Source organism: Eulemur rufifrons, chromosome 5 (genome assembly GCF_041146395.1).
Source record: "Eulemur rufifrons isolate Redbay chromosome 5, OSU_ERuf_1, whole genome shotgun sequence".
NCBI classification, from domain to species: domain Eukaryota; kingdom Metazoa; phylum Chordata; class Mammalia; order Primates; family Lemuridae; genus Eulemur; species Eulemur rufifrons.
The window spans coordinates 387,262-411,309 of record NC_090987.1 but is presented as its reverse complement, the minus strand read 5'-3'; the positions used below and the strand labels follow the sequence as shown (position 1 = coordinate 411,309).

The 24,048-nt window shown below is 40.8% G+C and overlaps 1 protein-coding gene across 2 annotated transcripts in view; it reads left to right on the top strand.

Annotated features, from left to right (window-relative positions):
• ATP9B (ATPase phospholipid transporting 9B (putative)) overlaps positions 1 to 24,048 on the top strand; it is a 189,957-nt gene that overhangs the window by 33,968 nt on the left and 131,941 nt on the right. For both annotated transcript variants that reach the window (XM_069468330.1, XM_069468331.1), the window contains exons 5-7: positions 4,276 to 4,384; positions 18,352 to 18,410; positions 23,572 to 23,623. In XM_069468330.1, coding sequence (XP_069324431.1) covers positions 4,276 to 4,384; positions 18,352 to 18,410; positions 23,572 to 23,623 — 220 coding nt within the window. The remainder of the gene's footprint in view (positions 1 to 4,275; positions 4,385 to 18,351; positions 18,411 to 23,571; positions 23,624 to 24,048) is intronic.

Sequence of the window (24,048 nt, the reverse complement as noted above, 5' to 3'; positions counted from 1 at the left end):
AAGTGTGTTTTGGGATTTGAAGATGCATATTTTTCATGTTACCGAAATTGAGGTGTGACTTACAAACAATGTGTATATTTACAGTGGTATTGTCTTTCCAACCAAGACTATTACTAGAATAATATTGGATGTGTCTTAAAATCAGTGACATCTTTGAATCAAGGAAAAGAGAGTATTTCATCGTGTGACTGTACTATGAATTTTTTATTTGTGGACACTCAGGTTATTTCTAATTTTTCGTATTCATACAGGGATCCTAGATTTTTTCCTTTAGGATAAGTTTCTAAAAGTGAAACTGCTTGGTTAAGCAAGTGCAAATTTTAAGCCTTTTGATAATACTAACTTTCTTAATACTTTTTTGGGGGGGTATCTGTTGCTTTGGCTTTTCATATTTCTTTGTTTTTCCTTTGGTAACTCTAGTTCTAATAAAATAATTTGTATTGAGGTTCTTACTTATGTCTAATAAGTTCTCTGATAACCACTTTTATTTCATTGCTGTTTTATCATGACAAGTTATCAACTTGGGAGAAACTGGGTCTAATTCTCTACATTTTTCACTCTATTGTGGACACATTTTATCATAATGTAAAAATCCCTTTTGTTCTTAAAATTTTGTACTTCACTCAACTAACATCACTCTTAATGGTAAAGGCTGAATGCTTCTTCCTTAAGATCAGGAGCAGGGATGTCTGCTGCCATACCTCCTACCCACCGTCGCACTGAAGGTTAATAAATAGGGCACTTGGGCAAGAAAAAGGAGTTAAAGGCAACTGGATGGAAAGAAAGGAAAAATCTGCCTGCTTTATCCACAGGTGGCACGGTCTTGTATACAGGAAGCCTAAGGGTTCTGCACACACAAATACTGGAACTAAGGGATGAGTTAGCAAGATTATAGGATCCAGGATAAATATACAGAAATCATTTGTATTTCTATACACTAGCAATGACCATCTGAAAATGAAACTAGGATAACAATTCTGTTTATAATAGCATCAGAAAGAAAAAAATACTTAGGAATAAATTTAGCTGAAGTGCGAGATTACGTACTGAAAACTACAAAACAGTTTTGAGAAAAATTAAAGAAGGTCTGAATAAATGGGAGGTCATCTCCTGTTCGTGAGTTGAACGACTCAGTATTGTTAAGGTGGCAGCACACTCCGCAGTGATCCACACTGGTCCCTGTCAGAATCCCAGCTGGCTTTTTTTTTTTTTTTAACAGAAGGTGACAAGCTTTTCCTAAACTTGATAGGAAAATGCAAGGGACACAGTAGCAAGGACATCATAGAAAAAGTAGACCAAGGTTGGAGGACTCACACTTTCCCATTTCAAAACTTAAACTACAAACTACAGAATCAAGACAGTGTGGCATCGACATAAAGATAGGTTATACAGATCAAATTGGTTTTCAACAATTGCCTACCAAGACGGTTCGATGGAGAAAGAGTAGTCTTTTCAAGAAATGATGCTGGGACAATTGGGGATCCACATGCAAAAGAACGAAGTTAGGCCTTTGCCTCATGTTGTACACAAAATGTAAATTAAAGTGGGTCATAGACCTAAATGTAAGAGCTAAAACTATATAAGACTCCTAGAAGAAAACAAAGAGGTAAATCTTTGTGACCTTGGACACCAAAAGCCCAAATGACAAGAGAAAAAATAGGTAAACTGGATTTTACTAAAATAAACTTTTTTGCATCAGAGGATGCCTTCAAGAAAGTAAAAAGATAACTCAGAATGGGAGAAAATATTTGTAAGATCATATTTGTACATCACATACCTGACAAGGTGTTTGTATCCAGAACAAATAAAAAGCTCTTACAACTCAACAGCAAAAACACATAACAGGTAAAAAGTGGGTGAAGGATCGAAATATTTAGCCAAAGAAGGTACGCAAATGGCCAATAAGCACGTGAAAAGTTGCTCAGCATCATTAGTCGTTAGGAGAATGAAAATCAAACCTGGAGGACACTGTTTCACACCTGTGGAAGAGGGCAGGCGGTAACAGGCCTCAGTGAGGATGAGGAGCAGTTGGAGCCCTCATTCCTTACTATGGGATTGTAAAGTGATACAACCGCTTTGGAGAACAGTTTGGCAGTTCCTCAAAATACTAAACATAGAGTTACGATATCACCCAGAACGGGCCAATCCCTAGAGATTGAAAGTAGATTAGTTGTTGCCAAGGGCTGGGAGAAGGAGTGAGTTGGGGGTGACTGCTGATGGGCACAGGGTTTCTTTTTGAGCTGAAGAAAATACTCTAAAATTAGATGATTGGTGGTGGTTTCACAACTCTGTGAACGTACTAAAAGCAATGAATTGTAGACTTGAAAATCATTCATTTTATGGCATGTGAGTTAAGTATCAACAAAGGCATTATTGTAAAAAACGAATACAGTATGTGCTAAAGCAGCGGCCCCCGACTGCCACCTGTTAGGAACCGGGCTGTGCATCACAGCCTGAGCTCTGCCGCCCAGGCTCCCTGCAGAGGACCCAGGTGAGGGTCTTCCTTTGTCATCAGCAGTTGTCTTCAGTGGGGACTATAGCAAATACGTGGCACAGGCTGTACCACATCTGCCGTCTTTGTGGAGTGGGGCACATCACCAGTTTGTCACAACTTCTTTCTCAGTGGGTCCAGGAGTTGGCTTTAGGATGCTTCTTGAGACAGTGTTTCCGATAACCTCAAAGGTCAGATGAGAGACATCATGGTGTTTGGGAGATTAGCGGCAGGTCCTGGGTGTTGTGGGTACAGCAGTGGTGAGTGGAGACAAGGCCAGAGATCTGTCCATTCTTAGGGCTGGGGGCCGGAGGGGGACATTGCATTTCAGTGAAAGGAGCGTAAGTGATGGGGAGCTGTCGAGGGTTTCCCACCCCTGGAGGATGATTTTGAGGGCAGTGAGGCTGGGGCTGGTGACTCGTGTGGTGGTCGAGGGTGACCTGGAGAGGCGTGAGTGGTTGGAGGGCAGCACTATTAATAGCGATGGCGGTGGATGCCTGGAGGATCCCTCAGGTGACATGTGCAGAAGGGCAGCCAGGGCGTGTGGCGTCCAGGACGCCCAGGGGCAGAGAACTGGGAAGGAAGAGGGGCCGGCGAGTGGTGGCCATGCACAGAGGGTGAGCGTGTCTAGGTGGCCCACCTTATTTGAGGGCAGTTTCACTGGAGTTGTGAGGGGCCAGGCGAGGGGACTTGGCGCGCGCAGGGAGGGCTGGGCGCAGGGCCCTGGGAGGCGCAGCACTGGCTGGAGGGTGCCCTGGAGACATTCCCGGTGAGAAAGAGCGAGAGGACTGCCAAAGAGAGACAGCAGCAGGGCTGACGCTGAGTGGGAGGCCAGAGGGGCCCACGTCTAAATCGTGCCATTTTAAGGGCTTTTAAAATAGTGTGTTTGGGAAAAACACCAGTTTCAGTAAATACAAGAACCATATTCTCCACCAGCACACTTAATTTAGCCTGCTGGTTATACAGAAGGAAAAAAGCCGGAATAAAAATGATTATTGTCCTTTCAGTGGAAATTCATCCGGTGTTCTGTTACAGTGTAGACTGGAGCAAGGTCTTCACCTGTTGAAGAGGTTTTTTTCATTTACTCATGGGGAGAGTGACGGGGAGAATATTTCTGCAGCATGTCAGAAAATACCTATGCAGCCTATTGAGAAGGTGGACGCCGGCCACGTGGTAGTGGTGTGACAGGTTTCATAGCAGACTACAAGTAGATAAACGTTGACTTAGTACCAAATTAATCTATTCAGAATTTTACTTAAAAAATGAGGTGAAGACACTAGCTGTGCCCCTCCGTGCAATTCATAATAATGCACTGTGCAGAAAAATCGATTGGTGTGGGTATCGTATCTGGGAATTGTTTTGTGTTCCTACGTGGCTTTTATTTTATCAGAAAAACTTAAGTGCAGAAATTAAGTGTAAGATTTTTATGTAAGTCATTGTTAATTTGATATTTGAATGCCTAAGTGTTCTAAGTATAATTCATGGGTTTGTTGAAAATTGTTAATTTTGGTGGGGGGGATTACTGAGTATTTTCTGAGGTTTAGCTTGAAGTTCTTATTATGACGTGAATTTAAAAATTTTTGCTTGGGTATACTAAGAGTTGTAAATCTTTTACATTGAATTATATTCCTTTTGTAACATTTCGTTGTTACTTTTTGTCTCTGTTTTCACTTATGTTTTAGAGAGTAATATAAATTGAAGGAAAAAAGTAAAACTGAATAATAAAGAAATTTTTCTTTTTTGTTAAAATTTAGTTTTCTAAAATTCCTTATTTTGTTTTATAGGGATTTGTCTTGACTGTTATTATCATGCGGGAAGCAGTTGATGAATTTCGGCGTTTTCAGCGAGACAAGGAAGTAAATGCACAATTATATAGCAAGCTCACAGTAAGAGGTCAGCAAGACACTTCTAATCCTGTTTAGCATTTGCTTAATGTGACCATCATTTTAGAGTTAGCATTACAAATGAAAGAAAACATGTCTTAATTCTGTTATTGACAATAATATGTGATTGTATATTGTATCTAATTTTCTTATATAATGTATGCAATTTCAGGGTAGATTTTTATTCATTTCGTTCATTCTGTAGATACTTGATATATATGCATGTAATACATTTATATTTATATCTTTATATACATGCATACACACAAACACACATGCATATACATGGATAGATAATTGTATAATGTGTTCTATTACAGTGCTGAGCCTGTGAAACCTAAATGGTGCATGTACATTTTCTGTGAAGCGTAGTATCACTTTATCTAAAATCTATCTTTGTATTATATTTTAAACACACTTGTAAAGATCAGCTGTGTATACTTTGGCATTAAGCTGCACTTCAGTAAAAAGGCCTTTGAGCACAAGAAATAGCTGTCGTGATCCAGTCTGGTAACTGATGAATGCACCTTTCCTTGACCTTCACTCCGGGCTTTAACCCTTGTTTAATTTATGTTCTTAAAAAGCCTGTTCATACGACTTTCTAGTCTGTACCCTGGAAAAGCAGCAACATACTGAGAAGAGAAGGGGGAGACCATTGCAGACAGGTGTGTGACAGTAAACAGTGACTGAGATCTCGGCGGTGAGGGCGATACTGAAAGACTAAATGGTCATTCGTAGTAATCCCAGCGTCTGTTCGAAAATGACATGTAGAGTGGATTTTGTATTTTCTGTGTGTAAGTGGACATGTACAATGATTATTTACTTGAAATAATCCCTGCAAAAATTATTTTTAACAGCTTATTGGGCTGTATTTCACAAAACATACAATTCATACCCCTAAAGCATACCATTCAGCATTTTTGGTATTTCACGCAAGTGTTACCATCACCATCATCTAAATTGAGAACGTTTCTAACGTTCTCAGAAGAACCCGTGATTGTTGCCCGCCCCCCCCCTTCACTCTCTGTCTCTGGTTTTGCCTACCCTGGACATTCTGTTTAAATGGCATCATGCAGTAGGTGGTCTTCTGTCACCAGCTGCTTTCACCTGGCATGTTTTCGGAGTCCATCCTGGAGTAGCATTTATCAGACTTTGTTTCTTTTTGCTGCCAGATTACATTCCGCTGCGTGGCATGGCACATGTTCATCCACCCATGGATGTTTGCGTTGTTTCTACCTTGTGACTGTTGGAATAATGCTGCCTTGAACACTTGTGTACCAGCTTTTGCATGAACGTTGTTTTTATTCCTCTTGGTTGTATACCTAGGAGTGAAATTGCTAGATAATACGGTAACTCTATAGTTAGCATTTTGAAGAGCTGCTAACCTGTTTTCCTAGCTGGCCATACCATTTTATGTTCCTACCAGCAATGTAGGAGGGTTCCAGTGTCCATGTCCTCACTCGTGCTTATAGACTTGTTACTGTCTGTCCTTTTTTCCTCTTTCTCCTCTCCTCTCCTCCCCTCTCTCCCCTCCCTGCCTTCCTTCTCCCTTCCTCTTTTCAGAGTCAGGCTCTCCCTCTGTCACCCAAGGTAGAGTGCTGTGGTGCAATCATAGTTCACTGTAACCTGTAACTGCTCACTGTCACCTTGAATTCCTGGGCTCAAGTGATCCTCCCACCTTAGCCTCCCGAGAAGCTGGGATGACAGGTGTGCACCACCACACCCCACTAATTTTTAAATTTTTTTAGAGATGGTAGTCTTGCTATGTTGCCCAGGCTGATCTTAAACTCCTGGCCTCAAGTCATCCTCCCGTCTCGGCCTCCCAAAGTCCTGGGATTATAGGTGTGAGCCACCATGCCAAGCCCTGTCTGCCCTTTTGGTCGTAGCCACTACTTTTTGATTATAGTGGGTGTGAAGTAGTATCTCATTGTGGTTTTGGGTTGCATTTTCCTAGTGATTAATGACGTCGAGCATCTTTTTATATGCTTGTTAGCCATTTGTATATCTTCTTTGGATAAATGTCTATGCAGATCCTTTGCCCACTTTTTAACTGGGTTATTTGTCTTTTAGTTGTTGAGCTATAAGAGTTCTATAGAAAGCCTGGATTCAAGTCCTTTGTGAGATATATTCTGTGGGTTGTATTTTCACTTTCCCGATGGTACCCTCTGATGCGTAAACGTTTTTAATTTTATCTATTTTTTTCTTTTGTCGCTTGTGCCTTTGGTATTGTATCAAAGAAACAATTTGCTAACTCAACTTTACAAAGATTTACTGTTTTCTTATAGAAGTTTTATAGTTGTAGCTCTTATATTTAGGTCTTTGATTGATTTTCACTTAATATTTTGCATATAGTGAGAGTTATGGGTCCATATTCTTTTGCATGAATGTCAAGTTGTCTTGGTACCATTTATTGAAAACACTTTTTTTCTATTGAGTTTAAAAATTAATCATTAAAAATTTTTGCTTAAAATGGTAGTGTGGTGGAGTCATGGGGAAAAAAAGGTAAGCCGTAGTTTAGAGACAAAGAACCGCCAAGTGGCCAGGTAAATTAGGTGTAACTTTGAGCTGTTTTCTTTAAGAACATAGTATAGGTTGTCGCTTATTTTAAATACTGTTTTGATTGTGGTGCTTGGGCTGAGCAGAGCTTTGCTCCTGGTGTCCTGCTCATGTTGTTCAGAAATGGGCAGAGTGGCGGTGGCAGTGAGGCGGCACAGTGGGCAGCTCCTTCCACAGAAACCTTGAAAAATCAAGCAGAAGCCATCAGGACTAACGTCTTCAGAACTCTGGAAAACAGTCAAAGATTTATAGCACCAAAGAAATCGCTGCATTGTTCTCCTGACTTGGGCTCAGAGCAGAGATTGGAACAGCAGTGGCATTTCCCAGACCTTCAGGAGACCAAGGGACAACGGTGCCAGCCAGGCTGACGGGAGTGTGGGAATGCCAGGCAGAGAAAGCTGGGGAGAGGGTTTCTTTGGGAAATTTGGGCATTCAGGAGCACCTGTGTGTATGAGGCATTTGGAAAGCCACGTGCAAGCTGAGGACTGGAGCAATGTTCAGAAGAGTCTGGAGAAGGTCTTTCGCCTGTGGCTGAGCTCCAGGCACAGGCGAGGAGGAAGTGCCGGCGGGGGCAGGGCTGCCGGTGTCCTGGCTGCAGCCCGAAGGACACAGAGCCCGGAGAGGTTTTGTTTTCTTCTTCTCTGTGTTTTTTTTTTTTTTTTTTTTTTTCAGCTCTTCACATTTAAAGAAATCTTTGTCAAAACATTGGGTGAATATGAGCTAATGGAAGAGAGACTTCTGAGACCGCACATGGCAGAGTACATACTTTACAAAAATAGTTCAGAAAAGTCGCTAAACAGATACAGCCATAGCATATAACAAGCAACAAAACCAACCCAGAAGAGGGAGAAATATCTGATTTCCAGAATTACCTGATTGTAATGTCCAGTTTTCCACAAAATATTACAAAGCATGCAGAGAAACAGAGTTTGGCCCATTCTCAGAAGAAACTAATAGAATTTCTGTTAATAGATGTCTGTGAGGAAGTCCGGACATTGGGCTCACTAGGCAGGGCATTTAAATCAGCTGTCTTAAATATGCTCAACGAGCTGAAGGAAACCGTGGAGAAATTGCTAAAAGGTATCAGGAGAACGATGTATGAACAAGTAGAGAATATCAATAAAGGTACAGAAATTATATAAAGGAAGCAAATTCTGGAGTTGAAAAGTGTAATAAATGAATAGGTAAACTCACGAGAGGGGTTTAACAGCAGATGTGAGCAGGCTGAGGAAAGAATCGGTGAACTTAAGCCTAGGTCAGTTGAAATTACCCAGTGTGAGGAGGAGAAAGAATGAGGAAAAATGAATAACATCAAGTGTACCAAGTACCTGTGATGGAAATCCTGGAAGGAGAGGAGAGAAAAGGCAGAGAGAATATTTGAAGGAATAATGGCCCAAAACTTCCTAAATTTGATAAACGACATGAATCTGTGCATTCAGGAAGTTCCGTGAACCCCAAGAAGGATAAGCACACAGAGATCCGTACCAAGATGCAAGCAAACTGCTGAAACTCAGAGACCAAGGGCACATCCTGCAGGCAGCAGGAGCAAGTGACTGGCCACACGCAGTGTAGCCTCAGTGGGGTTTCGTCAGAAGCCGTGGAGGTCTGAAGGGAGTGGGGACGTTTTAAAACTGGTGGGAAAGAAGTCTGTCAGCCAGTAATCCTGTATCCAGTAAAACTGTCATTCAAAAGTGAAGGAGAAATTAAGACAATCCCAGGTAAACAAAAGCTGATAAGCTTTTGTGCATCTTAACAGCATTATGAAGAAAGTGAAAAGATAAATAGAATGGGAGAAAATATTTATAAATTGTATGTCTGATAAGGGTCCATATCCATATGTAAAGAAATTTTACAATTCAATAACAGAACGATAACCCAGTTAAAACATAGGCAGAGGATGTGAACGGCCATTTCTCCAAAGAATGGCCAGGATGCGTGTGGAGCCGAGCCCCGTCAGCAGCGTCAGTCCACGAGGAAGTGCACGTGGGAACCACGGCGAGGCCCTGCTGCACAGCACAGGGTTGCCTGTCGCTTGAAAAGATGTGACCGGTGCAGGAGAGGATCCAGAGAAGCTGGAATCCTTGTGCATTGCTTGTGGGAATGTAAAGTGGATCAGCAGATGTGGAAAACATGGTAGTTTTTCAAAAAGTTAAACATAGAATTTAAAGCAGGGACCCAAGCAGATGTGTACCCACGTGCGTTATGGCACTCACTGTTCACAGTAGCCAAAAGCAGGTGACAGCCAAAATGTGCATCAGTGGACGAATGGACAAACAAGGGAGCGGGCAGCAAATCCCTGCAATGGGATGTCAGTCAGCCCTAAAGGTCCTGAAAGGGTTGAAGTGTGCTACAGCGTGGATGAGCCTGCGGAGCTCTGTGCTGCATGAAGGAAGCCAGATGCAAAGGTTGCATGTCACAGGACTTCTTGTGTGAAATACCCAGAATGGGTGAGTCAGTCGGCAGATTGGTGGCTGGGGCCTGGTGGGGGAGGAGGATGGGGGGAACCCGCTTGTCCGCAGGGCTTGGTTTGTGATGGTGAAGGTGCTTTGCAACTTGACATTGTGAGTGTAGTAAATGCCACTAAATTGCTCACTTTGAAATGGCTAATTTTACGTTATCCTGGTTTCACCTAAAAATGGAATAAAATGTTGAGGGGGTCGTACTTCTATTGTGTCTTTTGTGTTTATGTGATACTTGACTCAAAGAACCTGAAAAATAATTTTCAGTCAGTTTATTTTAAATGTAAATGGAAATTTATCCTTTTTCAAAAAAAACAGCCATTATTGCTGGTGATATAAGAAGAGGAAATTTTATTTGTCGATGATGGTCATTGTAGCCACTTTGACTTCTTGTGTGTCAGGTAATATTCATGATACTCATTGTCACAGCCACGGTCACCCAGGGTGGAGGTGACATTGTTTCCAAGTCACAGGCTGGAAGCGTACCCGGGCGGATGCTGAATCACATCCCAAGTCAAGCAGTTTTTGGTAGAGCTGATGCTTCGGCCCAGATCTGTCTGTCTGCTCACCTGGTGGTGGTCTGGCTGTGGCATGTTGCTTCATGGCCGGCTTCTAGCCCACTAGATAATTATAATCAAGTATTTACAAAGCACCTACTGTGTGTTAAGCACTGTGATAGCCTCATGAGATTGAAACATGAATTAGTTCTGAACTTTGGTTTTTATTTATTTTTTAAAATTTTTATTTATTTTTGTTTGAGACAGGGTCTTGCTCTGATGTCCAGGCTGGAGTGCAGTGGTGCAATCACAGCTCACTGTAACCTCGAACTCCTGGGCTCGAGTGATCCTCCTGCTCAGACTCCCAAGTAGCTGGGACTACTAGCACGTGCCACGGTGCCTGACTTTTTTTTTTTTTTTTTTTTAGAGATGGGTCTTGAATTCCTGGCCTAAAGCGATCCCCCAGCCTCTGCCTTCCAAAGTGCCGGGATTGGTGCAGGGCTGGTGTGGTTCAGTGGTAGAACTTGCGCCTGCCCGAGTGCTGGGGTTGCAGGCTTGAGCCACCGTGCCCTGCTGCCTTTTTAAAATTCTTGGCCTTTTATTTACGTTTAAAAATACTTGTCTCAATGAAATTTTGTTATATTTTAGTGAAATTTACTCTAAGAGTATTAATCATTCCTTGAAAAAGCGAGTCAGAAGGTTTTTGAATCCCTCTTCACTGCCTTTTTTACGTATTGTGCCTATGTTGGTATGTTCTTCCAGAGAGAATCATGAACTGTGATGGGTTTCATGGGTTGTGGTGTCTTCTCTTTGGTGAAAAGGATTTCCCTTTGTGACAGTCATATCTTAAGATAGTTTTTTTCCCCAATGCTATACCTAAGTTTTAGCTGAATTTTTTTTGTCAAAAATTGCTTAGGAGCTGATACACTTGAAGTAATTAGAGTTGATTGCTGCAATCCAATAGTCAGACAAACACTGATGACTTTGCTTATTTTGTTTATGTTGTATCATCTCTTGTTCATCCATTTTTGTGACAGTTTAGATAAGATAGGACAATGGGTATTTAGAAATCATTTATATATATTTTATTTTATATAGTTAAAGTAGTTTTTCTATAAACATACTCAGCTTTTCACATTTTCATCCCATATAATGCCGTTTCTTGAAGTGTATAGAGTCATCTTTATGATCTGTGGTCTGAGATCTTAGCAGCATTTGAAAAGAATCCATCTCCATATTTCATTTAGGAGCATTCAGTGTATGTTACTGTATTTCTACTGTATAATAATGGTTCACAAACAGTTTATATTTATTACCTCATTTTTTTAGTTCCCTGTGGCTGGACCAAGGTAGATAAATATATAGTCAGGAGTGCACATCTGTACTCGAGAGTGGATTTATATACTCAGGAGTGGATATGTATACTCAGAAGTAGGTGTGTATACTGAAGTGAATATATACACACATACGTATGTACACATACATGTATTCAAGTGGATGTATAAACTCAATACCAATATTTCTTCCCAGGTCACCCTTAGAGGATCTGTATTAATTCATTTCTTCAGGGTACTCATATATTTGACTTTTTAGAAAAATTCCATTGTTTGGCGATAAGGGCCTAGAACATATGAAATATACCTTCACAAATGCTGATTGGCTAACACAATGTATCTTCTTATAACAGATAAGAAATTAAATTAAGAAATAGAAAAAAATTTGCTTTAAGCCAGATTATCTCTTTAGAAACTATAGAAATTTTAGAACTATAAGAAGTTCATTCTTCATCTCCCATGCCTTTCATAGAAAACGTGGAGAAGAGCTTCAGTGATGGAAACTTTCTATCAAGTTTATCAATAATAATTACCATGTGATGCTTATTAATAACCATACCATTATAAATATCTAAATACTATTTATTATATCAAGTCATATAAAAATTTTTTTCCACCAAAATGTTATTCAATTTTAATCTCCTTCTTTATATTTTATGATGATACTGTCTCTCTCTCTCTCTCTCTCTTTTTTTTTTTTTCCTTAGACAAGGTCTTACTCTGTTACCCATGCTGGATTGCAGTGGCATGATCATAGCTCGCTGTAGCCTTAAACTTCTGTGCTCAAGCAATCCTCCTGCCTCAGCCTCCCAACTAGCTGGGACTACAAGAGCATGCCACCACAACCACCTAATTTTTAAAGTTTTTTTTTTTTTGGTAGAGATGGGGGTCTTGTTGTGTTGCCCAGGCTGGTCTTGAATTCCTGCCCTCAAGCAATCCTCTGGCCTTGGCCTCCTGAAGTGTTGGGATTATAGGCATACACCCCTACACCCGGCCAACATTGTCTGTTTGAAATTTTAGTCTATTAAGAAATGAGTTAAAATTCACCTTTTGTGTGATATGGTCATGTTATAGTTTTTTTGGATATGGTGGTTCTGCGTGTAATTTTTATAAATGGAATATCATTCATTTCTTACTATATAACATTAAACTGTAGAAGATAAAAATATAATTCTTAGTTTTATTCTTTTTTGTTTATTTCAATGATACTGGGGAATTTTTTCATGGTTTGTAAACATGGTTGTTACCTTTTTCCTTAGATGTACATGTGTTGTGTGTGTATGTGTGTGTGTACTTGCTTTTTGAAAAATGTTCCTGCTGTTGTAGTATACCTTTTGTACTTAACATTATGGACATTTCCGTGGCATTAAGTCTGTAATGTCTTGTGTGTGGTTGTATAAAACCGCATCGTAAGAACGTGTCGTCGTTCAGTCTTCTGCAGTCGGACCCTGTGGTTCTGCAGGAGATGTGGAGCACCCTCGTGTCCCCGGCTGGCAGTGGCAGTGGGCGGCAGCCTTTCCCTGCCTCTCTCACCTGAGGCCTGTGCTGCCTCTCGTCCTGACTGAGGACTTGGGGGTCTTGTCTCCCCGGCCCTCGTCCAGCCCACGCCTTGCTATGCGGCAGAGCTTTCCCAGCCGCTGTGCAGTGCCTGGACCTGGCTCCAGTTTCTGCTCCAGCCGTCTCTTCTCTTGCCCAGAGTGAGAAACGGCCTCCTCGCTGCTGACCCACTCCATCTTTCCTATGCTGTAGCCACAAAAGTTCTTTCAAAAAGCAGTTGATTGCCATTTTATGGCTTCAGACCCTTTGGTTTCTTTTGATAGCCCTTACGATGAAACCTTAAATCCTGTGTGACTCAGCTCCCTGTGGCCCGGCGCTGGCCCTCTTCTCCAGCTTCTCTTCTGGCTTCCAAAGTATAGTCACACTGATTTTTCTTCATTTCCTTGAACATGCCGTGCTTTCTCCCCACGAGGGACTTGGCAAGCACAGTCGCTGTGTCTGGTATGTTCTTGTCCTGTCCTGCACTCAGAACTTGAGGTTTTATGAAAGCATTGCTTTCTCAGAGAGGTCTTCCTTAGTTTCCCCAGATGCTGCTCGCGCTGCAGCCCGCGTGTGTGTCCCAGAGCACCCTGACCTTCCCTCTGGGGATTACCTTTAATGCTTGTTCCCTCCGCTGTGTCAGAAGGGGGTCCTTGTTTCCACAGGAAAGAGCAGAGTGATGGGCACATGGTAAGCACTCAGTAAACTGGGTGCTTAAATAAATGAAGAATTTCCGGGTTGTATATAAAGTGCTAAGCCTCGTCTGGGTGACCAGATGGCTCTTTCATAGGGTTGCACCCATTTGCATTTGCAGTGTGCCCACTTGCCCAAATATAAAAGATTCTTTTTTATCTACTAGTTTGGTGGAAAAATGCTATTGCATTCTATTCTGTTTGCTTAGTTTAAAAAATTATTGTTCATTTGTGATGTTTTATAAGTTGTTTACTCAGTACCTTTTGTTTCTTAATCTATTTTTACATTATTATTTTTCTACTAAAAGGGATTTGCGTTTGTCACATGTGGCGTATATTATTAGCTTGTTTGACTTATTTTTCTTATATGTAGAGAAATTTATAATTTTTATATAATTCAAATCTTATCTTTTCCTTTGTGTTTTTACTTTAATCTTAGAAGCTTTTTCAATCTCAGTATAAGCAAACATTTTATTTTCATAACAATATTTCTGTGTTTTCAGTTTTTATATTAGATTATTAAATATGAAATGGCTGATTTTGAATCAAAAGTTTAGTTTATTATATCTCTAACAAGCAGTACAATTAATCTATGTATGCGCCTAAAGTATTGACACAGTTTTGCTATCTTAATGGTAGCTTGTTTATGGCAGCAGAGAAGAAGCCTCGAGAGCAAGTGGTGGTGAAATCGTGAAAGGTGTTTTCCACAGCTTGTTGAGAATTGAGTATTTTTCCTTTCAAGAAGTGGATCAAAGCCTAGAGGAAGTGGTAGTCAGTTGGTGCAAGGTCTGGTGAATACAGCGGGTGACAGTTTCCAAGTCCAGCTTCTGTGGTTTGAGCAGTGTTGTTTTTTGTGACATGTCTTGCAGGAGGATTGGCCAGTCTCTGTTGACCAATCGCAAGCATCCTCATCATTTCGTCCAGTTGGTTGGAGTAGACATCCACTGTAACTGATTGACCAGGTTTCGTGAGGCTGTAGTGGATGATGGACCACCAAACAGACACCAGTAGCTTTTTTTGATGAATATTCGGTTTTGGACTGTGTTTCGACACTTCATCTTTATCCAACCATTGTGCTGGATACTTGCGATTGTCAAAAAGAATCAGTCCATTTTTCATCACATGTAACAATACAGTGTAGAAATGGTTTGCCTTTATGTTGTGACAGCAAGCTTCGAGACGATTTCTCTTCTGACCTTCTGATCACCCACGTGGCCAAGCAGGACCACGTAGCATGCTGGGTTTGCACACGTATGCAGGCCTCTGAGAGGGAGCCTGCGTTTTTTGTACGTCGTCTGCTGTGAGTGATTGAGAGTCTTAGATGCTGTTAATTATGACCACTAATGTTAATAGTATTTTGTGTGTTACCCTTTGGTAGAAATTTAAGAAGGATATCTAACTACAGAAAACAAAGGTTAGAAATTTCCCTTATGCAAACAGAGGACCTAACCAAGACTTTGAAGTGTGCCCTTGCTCTGGTAACACTATATACTTTTCATTTGTATCTGGGAGTTGATGACATATTTAACATATGAGATACTTACTAGATTTTTCAAACCATTGTAATTTCCTGAAAATTCCGTATCTTGTGGATGCAGTGAACTACTGTTGGTACTTATTGCGGTGTTCAGTTCTGCATGTTGCTGTAGGCAAGAGATGTGTGCCTCGGTGGGCTGTAGAGTCTGTATGGGTGGCAGCTTCTGGCAGCTTCTGGACTCTGCTGGTAATTACACAGATGGTAAAAACTATTTTAGTTGGTGAGATAATTTTAGAGGGAAAGTGGTTGGCTAAATATAATTTAGTGAATAACATTCAGTGTTTTATCTTTAAATGTTTTTTTATCATGACATAATTTGTTATTTCAATATTCTTCCTAAAGCTGTCCTATTCACTTTTTACTGATAAAATATTAAGAAAAAGAATTGGTTGTGTAGAACCTGAATATCTTAAATTATTTTAGTTATTGCTAACAAATTAAGAGCAAAAATTTGGTATTTTCTGTAAGATGCTTTATAATCATTTCCCCAGACTTTAGTATTTCTTTTTTTCTTATTTCCGAGACTGTAATTTATACAGTTCATTTGTTGATGTATTTTATTTCACTCTGCCTCCCTTAATCTCATTACAACGTAAGTTCCCTGCAGGTGGGCTTCCTCAGTTCTGCTCACACTTTCATCCCCAGCATGTATGAGGGCAGAGGGGCCGTGTGCTCGGAGTCAGTCCTGCCTCCCGGGACCTCCTTGGCCTCCTGCACAGAGGTCAGGAAGCAGCCCTGAGCACAGGGTTGATTAGCCTGTGCTCTGCCCTCCCTTCACCCGGTTCAGGTAGAATCCAATGATGCAGATAACCACCTGCCTCCCCAGACAGATCAGTCTCAGCCTGAGCACACTCGGCCCTGTGCACATCAGGACTACCTTACAGTGGCTTCTGTGTGTGTGTGTGTGTGTGTGTGTGCACGCGCTGCAGGCTTCAGGTCATCCTTCAGACTCTGCATGTCAGTCCCCACTAGATGTTGTATGCCTTTATTCTCACCCTTGCCCTTGTTCATTGCGCCTCCAGATTCCCGTTCCTTCATCACCTAAACCCGTTCTCTCTGAAAGTGCCCTCTTGCTTTCGTTGAGATGTGGCTCTTTTCTGAGGGTCCTGTGTTCTCCACAGACCATTTGGTTTCAGTTTTTGCTCCTGTGGCCTAGGTGCCCCTTAGCCTGCAGTCAGGCCCTCCCTGTCTGTGCACACCTGGACCCCACCCACAGTCAGGCTCCTCCCTGTCTGTCCACACCTGGACCCTACCCACAGTCAGGCTCCTCCCTGTCGGTCCACACCTGGACCCCACCCATAGTCAGGCCCTCCCTGTCTGTGCACACCTGGACCCCACCCACAGTCAGGCCCTCCCTGTCTGTCCACACCTGGACCCCACCCACAGTCAGGCCCCTCCCTGTCTGTGCACACCTGGACCCCACCCACAGTCAGGCCCTCCCTGTCTGTGCACACCTGGACCCCACCCACAGTCAGGCCCTCCCTGTCTGTCCACACCTGGACCCCACCCACAGTCAGGCCCTCCCTGTCTGTCCACACCTGGACCCCACCCACAGTCAGGCCCTCCCTGTCGGTCCACACCTGGACCCCACCCACAGTCAGGCCCTCCCTGTCTGTGCACACCTGGACCCCACCCACAGTCAGGCCCTCCCTGTCTGTGCACACCTGGACCCCACCCACAGTCAGGCCCTCCCTGTCTGTCCACACCTGGACCCCACCCACAGTCAGGCCCCTCCCTGTCTGTGCACACCTGGACCCCACCCACAGTCAGGCTCCTCCCTGTCTGTCCACACCTGGACCCCACCCACAGTCAGGCCCTCCCTGTCTGTGCACACCTGGACCCCACCCACAGTCAGGCCCTCCCTGTCTGTGCACACCTGGACCCCACCCACAGTCAGGCCCTCCCTGTCTGTCCACACCTGGACCCCACCCACAGTCAGGCCCTCCCTGTCTGTCCACACCTGGACCCCACCCACAGTCAGGCCCCTCCCTGTCTGTGCACACCTGGACCCCACCCACAGTCAGGCTCCTCCCTGTCTGTCCACACCTGGACCCCACCCACAGTCAGGCCCTCCCTGTCTGTGCACACCTGGACCCCACCCACAGTCAGGCCCCTCCCTGTCTGTGCACACCTGGACCCCACCCACAGTCAGGCCCCTCCCTGTCTGTGCACACCTGGACCCCACCCACAGTCAGGCCCCTCCCTGTCTGTGCACACCTGGACCCCACCCACAGTCAGGCCCTCCCTGTCTGTGCACACCTGGACCCCACCCACAGTCAGGCCCTCCCTGTCTGTCCACACCTGGACCCCACCCACAGTCAGGCCCCTCCCTGTCTGTGCACACCTGGACCCCACCCCCAGTCAGGCCCCTCCCTGTCTGTCCACACCTGGACCCCACCCACAGTCAGCCCCTCCGTCTGTCCAGCTGTCCAGCTGATTTCCTTTCACAAAAAGGTAAAAGTCAGTGTAATGACTGGTAATGTTTGCTTTTGAGAAGTAGCATGAACTCACCTGTGGCCTGTTAGCCATCAGAAGAAACCGAGTGTGAAAGGAGTGGACATTGTCCTGTGTTAGAGCAGTCGTCACAGAGGCTGTTGCCAGTCCTGAGAGAGGGTGGGGGGTGCAGAGACGAGGGAGCAGGTGAATTTACCCACGTTTTGTCACCTCCTAAGGATGTCTCAGATTATCTAACGTTTGCCTACTCTGCATCATACTTGTTATATTAATATTTTTTAGATATTTAAGTATATTATATATGAAACTCCACAGCTGACCATTCCACATTAGATATCATGTAGATAATTTAGTATGTCCTCATGTGGAAGAATAATTTTTAGCGGTAAAGCTTTCGATACCAGTTTTCAGTCCTGTCCTGTGTTGATAAAGCTACTAGTAGAGTGTGATTTTTGTATATCATTTGCTTTATTTCTTTTTTCTGTCAGTTATATGCTAATTAATGGTATTTAAGATATTAATTTAAGGATTATTATATCTCCATGTTATTAAATAAGTCTAAATCCTCAAATTATTTAGTAATATTTCTGAAGATTGATAACTTGAGAACTGAAACAATGACAAAGTATGGGAAGAACATTCCCCCTGGAATCTCTAAAATTACCATGAAGAAATTCTTGCTTTGTGTTTTTACTGGGGAATAGTTAATTATTTGTGCTTGAAAGTTTACTAAGAAGTTAATTATTAGCGACGTCTATCTGGAATTTATTTTGAAAGTGTAAGTATAGAGAAATTTCTGAAGTATTTTTTTCTCCAAAGTTATTTCTGAAGTAATTATTTTTCAGTTGAGAGTTGAACTCTTGCTATGCTATTGTTTCCTTAAGTTGATTATACTTCTTCTTTTTTTTTAAGGTCAAGTGCAAGTTAAGAGTTCAGACATTCAAGTTGGAGACCTCATCATAGTGGAAAAGGTTGATGTATTTTTAATTTTTGATATATTTGAGAACTATACATAACAGTTATTAACATTTAGCCTGACCAAAAGTAACTTGAACTTGAAGGAAATTGTTTGAGACACATATTTTAAATCCTAACATCCTTGTGTAAGATTTGATGTATGTAGAGTTGATATTTTTGAAGACAAACTAGGTTACTTGAAGTGTTTTCCATGTCATGCTAGGAGTATGGAAAAGCTTCATTTTATGTTAAATATTTTCATTAAATATTTTCTTCCTGATTTGATAAATCTATATAAGAATTTAAGTGAGCGAGTGATGTGAATTCCCTTTTTTGTTTGTTAATTCTTGTTAATTTGTTTAGGATTTTTACTCATTTGTTTATTTATTTTTAAATTTATTGTCTGACACATGCAGGTTCTCAAATACTGAATAAATGAATCCTGTTATCAATCATCATGAAGTTTACTTCCTTATGTGTATGTTTTAAAAATTATATTCATTATATTTCTTGTTGCTCTGATACTAGCATTCAGCCACAAAATTATCCTTAGATCCAGTTCCTTTAGGTTAATTAACTTGTACATGTTTAATGTGTTTTCCGTATGTGTGTCAGATGGAAAACCATGAGCTTCAACTTTTCTAATTTAGGCCCAATTTTAAGGACTTTGTTTTTTAAATAAACCATTTGGAAGAGTTCATTGTTTTTCATTTTTTCCAAAGAAGCAATCTTATATTGAAAAATAAGCATTATGTGATGCTTATAACCGTATAAACAGATAGTTGTAGACTATTATAATGTTCTAGATTATTCTAGAGTTTAATATAAATAAAGGCTGTGAAACTGTTTGTTTCAATAAAAATCCATTTCGTGTCAAGGTTTTGTCATACCTTTATGCATATAGGGAAAAGAAAGAAAATGCCAAAGTTTGTCCCCTGGCTTACCAAGGAAACCTTAGAAGTATCTAAATTTTTGTACATACCTGTCAATTTAAATGTTATTAATTGAGCAACATATCAAGTAAGGTGACAGCGTAGAAGCAGAGGTTTAGAAGTTGCAGGTTGCACAGGTGCCAGCACAGTCTCTGAGGTCTGAGTTTGGAAAGGCTCCCTGGGACAGAACCAGAGCGGGACCAAGGCGGACACTGCTGTGGGTCCTCCTTCACCTCTCGGTCAGAACTAGCTTTGGGAAGAGGAGAGTGTCTGCTTGTTCTGCAGCTGGGGAGAAAGAACATTTTATCTTATTTTTCTGAGGTAATACAGCTTAATAAATATTACAGTGCATATTGTAATATTCAAAACAAACATTAAAAAAATGTGTAAAGAGATATACTCTGAGATGCTGTAAATAAATTAAGATGGAAGCCTAAAAAGGGCTTAGGTAATACATAGGAAGGAAAAAATTAGGAACAGAGAATATCAGAGGAAACTAACGGGAAGCAAATAATAAAATGCAGACTGGGAGCCAGGCTTGGTGGCTCATGCCTGTAGTCCCAGTGACTTGGGAGGCCAAAATGAGCAGATCGCTTAAGCCCAGGAGTTCAAGGCTGTGGTGAGCTATGATCTCACCACTGCACTTTAGCCTAAGCAACAGAACGCTACGTCTCTATATGTCTCTAAATATTTAATACAAAGAGAACATGCAGTGCAGACTTACATTCTAATGTATCAATAATCACCTTTATTGTGAACTGTCAAAATATAGCAGTCAAGAGACAGGCAGAGTGGGTTAAAAAAAAAAAAAAGACCCAACTCTGTGTTGTTTGCAAGAAAGTAACTTCAAATTCAGTGACATGATAGGATGAAAGTAAAAATGTGGGAAAAAATGTACCACGTAAAATTAATCGAACAAAAGTAGGAGGAGCTATATTAACGCCAAAGTGTACTTCAGAGTGAAGAGTTACCAGAGACAGAGGAGTGTTATGTAACAGTAATGGGATTAATCCATCAGGAAGATAGAACCCGTTAAACAACAGATCCACGAAATATGTGCATCAAAACTATTGGAGCTGAAAAGAGTAGACAAACTCACGGGTAGGTGGTTCAATGTCATCCTCTCAAATTAGATAGAAGAAACCGACAGAAACTCAGCAGTGATCAGATCTGCCCAGAATGAGCCAGCGGGACCTGGCTGACACGCACAGACCACTGTCCCTGTCAGGAGGAGAGAACACATTTATTTCAGTGCCCATATGACATTCACTAAGATAAACCATGTACTGCGCTGTGAAACAAACCGCAACAAACTGAAAAGAATCAAAATCATATAGTGTGTTCACTCAGCATAATCGAATCAAGTCAGTAACAGGAAAACTCTAAAACACATGGAACGTAAACAGCACACCTTGAATTAATTTATGGGACAAGTAGTACTTCTCAAGGAAACAAAAAATGCGTACAACTGGATGAAGATGAAAATACGACATTCTGAAGTACGTGGCGCGTGTAGGGCGGTGCTGGGAGGGACTCTGGAGCACTGCCTGCCTGCAGAGGGGCTGGCGGAGGTCTGGGCTCCGTTGCCTGAACTCCTGCTGCAAAACATTGGGAGAAAATGAGCAAAGTTAAACCAAGACATGCAGAAAGAAAGAAGTAATACAGCGTAGAAGGCAAGGAAACTGAAAATAGGAAGACAAGACAGAAAATCTATGAAAGTAGAAGCTGGTTCATCTAAATAAATTAATAAAATTGATAAACCTCTAGCAATACAGATCAAAATAAAAAGTGATGTCACAAGTCACCAATATCAGTAATGAAATAGAAGTTTTTGCTGTAGACCCTGCAGCCATCAAAAAAGGTAATTTTCAGTCGTAAATACATGCATGGGCAGATGAAAGGGACTAGTTCTGAAACCATGAACCATAAAACCTCAGTCACAATGGAATGGACAATGTGAATAATCCTGTAACCAGTAAAGAAGTTGAATTAGTAATTTAAAAGCTCTGAGAAGGAAGTATCAGGGTCCAGACATCCTCACTGGAGAATTCCTTGAACCCTTTAAAGGGGACTTGGCATCACTGTTCCACAGTCATTTCTAGAAAACAGTTGAGGATGGAACACTATCTAACTCATTTTATGAGGCCAGGATTATCTTTATCCCAACGCCAGACAAAAGACAATGTAACAAAGCTGCAGACCAGTATTCCTCATGAAAATATACACAAAAATCTTTTTAAAAATTTGGAAATTGGTATCAGCAATTTATAAAGAGAATTACACATCCTGGTTACATACCACGGTTTGTCATGTTCAGACAAACTGCTGTACGTCCATACCCCACGGTATGTCATGTTCAGATGACACAAGGCTCCCGCTGTCATGTTGCTCTGTGTCTCCAGGGGAAGGAAAAATGAAAAGTATCCAATAATTGTTTGAAATTGTCTAGTTTGTTTATGAGTGCTTCTTAGCAAATAAGACAGAATAAGGCCATACAAAGTAATGGTCTGAAAATTATGGAAAAAATTTACAATAGCATCAGAAAACCTTAAGAATAAATTTAATGGAAGAAGTGCAAAACTTGTGCTTTGAAAAACTACCAAATATCGTTGAAACACATGCTCATAGTTTTAAGTATTAATATTGTTAAAAAGGCAGTACTCCCTAAATTGATTTACAGATTTAGTGTTAGCCCTCTCAGAATTCCAGCTAATTTCTTTGTTGAAATTGACAACCAGATTCTAAAATTCTATAAATAGGGCATATTTTGTTCAGAAATTAGAATGTACAAAGATGTCCAATGCCCAAATATTCAAAAGAAACCCAACAAAAATCTTAGCATGTTTTTTTGGGTGGAAATTGACAAGGTATTTTTCAAGTATATCGGGAAATGCAAAGGTCAAGAATGACCAAATATGAGAATTAACTCTACAACCTAAAAACACTAGAAGATTAAACTAGTTAAGATGATATTACACCAAGATAGATACTGTCAGTAATGTTTTATAGTTTTTGTGTAGAGGTCTTGTACATCTTTTATTAAGTTTTATTCTATTTTTATTACTGAAATGGGTGTATTTTAAAATATTTTAAAAAATTACTTTCTTGCTATTACTCTTTGTGTGTGTGTGTGTGTGTGTATGTGTGTATTTTCTGTGCTGTTAATTTTTGCTCTTACATTTGCTTACATCCTGTGTGCTTTGCATTTTGGCGGAGTTCATTGACTGTGTTTTCTTTTGTTTCAAATGGCTATGTAGCTCTTTGATTCTTTAGTTTTAGCTGACACCTTTTCTGTTGTATGCACTTAATTGTGTGTGTTTTCCTGTAAACATTCTCCTGATTTTGACTGTTCCACTCATTTTCCTGTGTCTGTTGTGATTTCTTCCTTGACCTAAGGGACCTTTAGATCCTAATTAGTCTCCTCCTTTTTAGTGCTAGAAAGAAATAGCTCCGTCCAACAACATAGCTTTGTAGCTTCTATTTGTTTTTATTACTTGTCAGCTGACAAATAGTCGTTTCTTTATCATGTGTAGATAAATTCCTACGTCTCAAAAACCATACATAATTCATGAAATTATGTGAAGTATTCTTATTACAATTGTACAGTTTTTCTTTAGGTTGATACAGCTTTCCCATTTGATAGACTTACTAGCGGTAATGATTAAAGGATTAAATGTATGAATAGTCATTTGTGAAAGTGTTTATAGTTACAATCCCTTTGAGTTTTTTTCTTTTCTGTGTCATAAAAGAATATCTCCTCAAAGTTGTGGGGTTTTGTTTGCTTGTTTGCTCAGTCGCATGTTCGTTCGTTCATTCACGTTCATTCGGTGGTGCTTTATTAATATTGAGGGTTAGCTCTGCTTTGTGTTGGGCATCGGAAGACCACGTTCCTTGCTTCCCGGGGCCATTTAGTCTAATAGGGAGGCGCTCACTGCTGTGGTTGTGTGAGTGAAGGAACAGCAGAGCCCACAGAAATGGATGCATTTAACATTTTTCAGACTGAAGACTTTTTTAAGTCATCACTAAATGTTGTTTACGTGGCTCACTAATGGGAAAAAAAATCTTAGAGGTTCAAGTAAAATGAATAAAGTATTAATTTTTGATGTACAATTTATAAATGTTAGTTATTTCAGCAAAATTTTAATTCTGACATTAGTTTTTACTGGTTATTTCTACTTTTGAATGGAATTGTGTCAATTTATAAGTCGCATATAGATAATTAATATTTTGTATTGCTCTGCAGAATCAAAGAATTCCATCAGACATGGTGTTTCTTAGGACTTCAGAAAAAGCAGGTATGTTTATTTTTTTTTTACATTACTGATCACTTAGTATTTTGGCAGTTTAATTTTTATTTTAAAAGGTAAAAGTAAAATTTATGCTCATAAAAATTTCTCTCTGATTAATAATTTATTGAATTCATTCATTTCTAAATCACATTTAATTGTTGGTGTTTAAAAAGATATTTACTGTATATTTGCTTAAAATGAATCTTATTGGAACCTTTGTATCCAATGGATATTTTCATTCAAATTCATATTGAGATCTAATTAATTAAGTGATGATGTTGCTTAAAATTTGATTGCTGTTTTTATTAATCAGTTCAGCCAATTACTGTTTACCGTGACCTGTGTGCCCAGCACTAATTGTTGCCACACAGAGCTGTCCAGGTACCGTCCCTTGTCTGCGCTTTGCTTCGCACCCAGCATCCTCTTTCCGT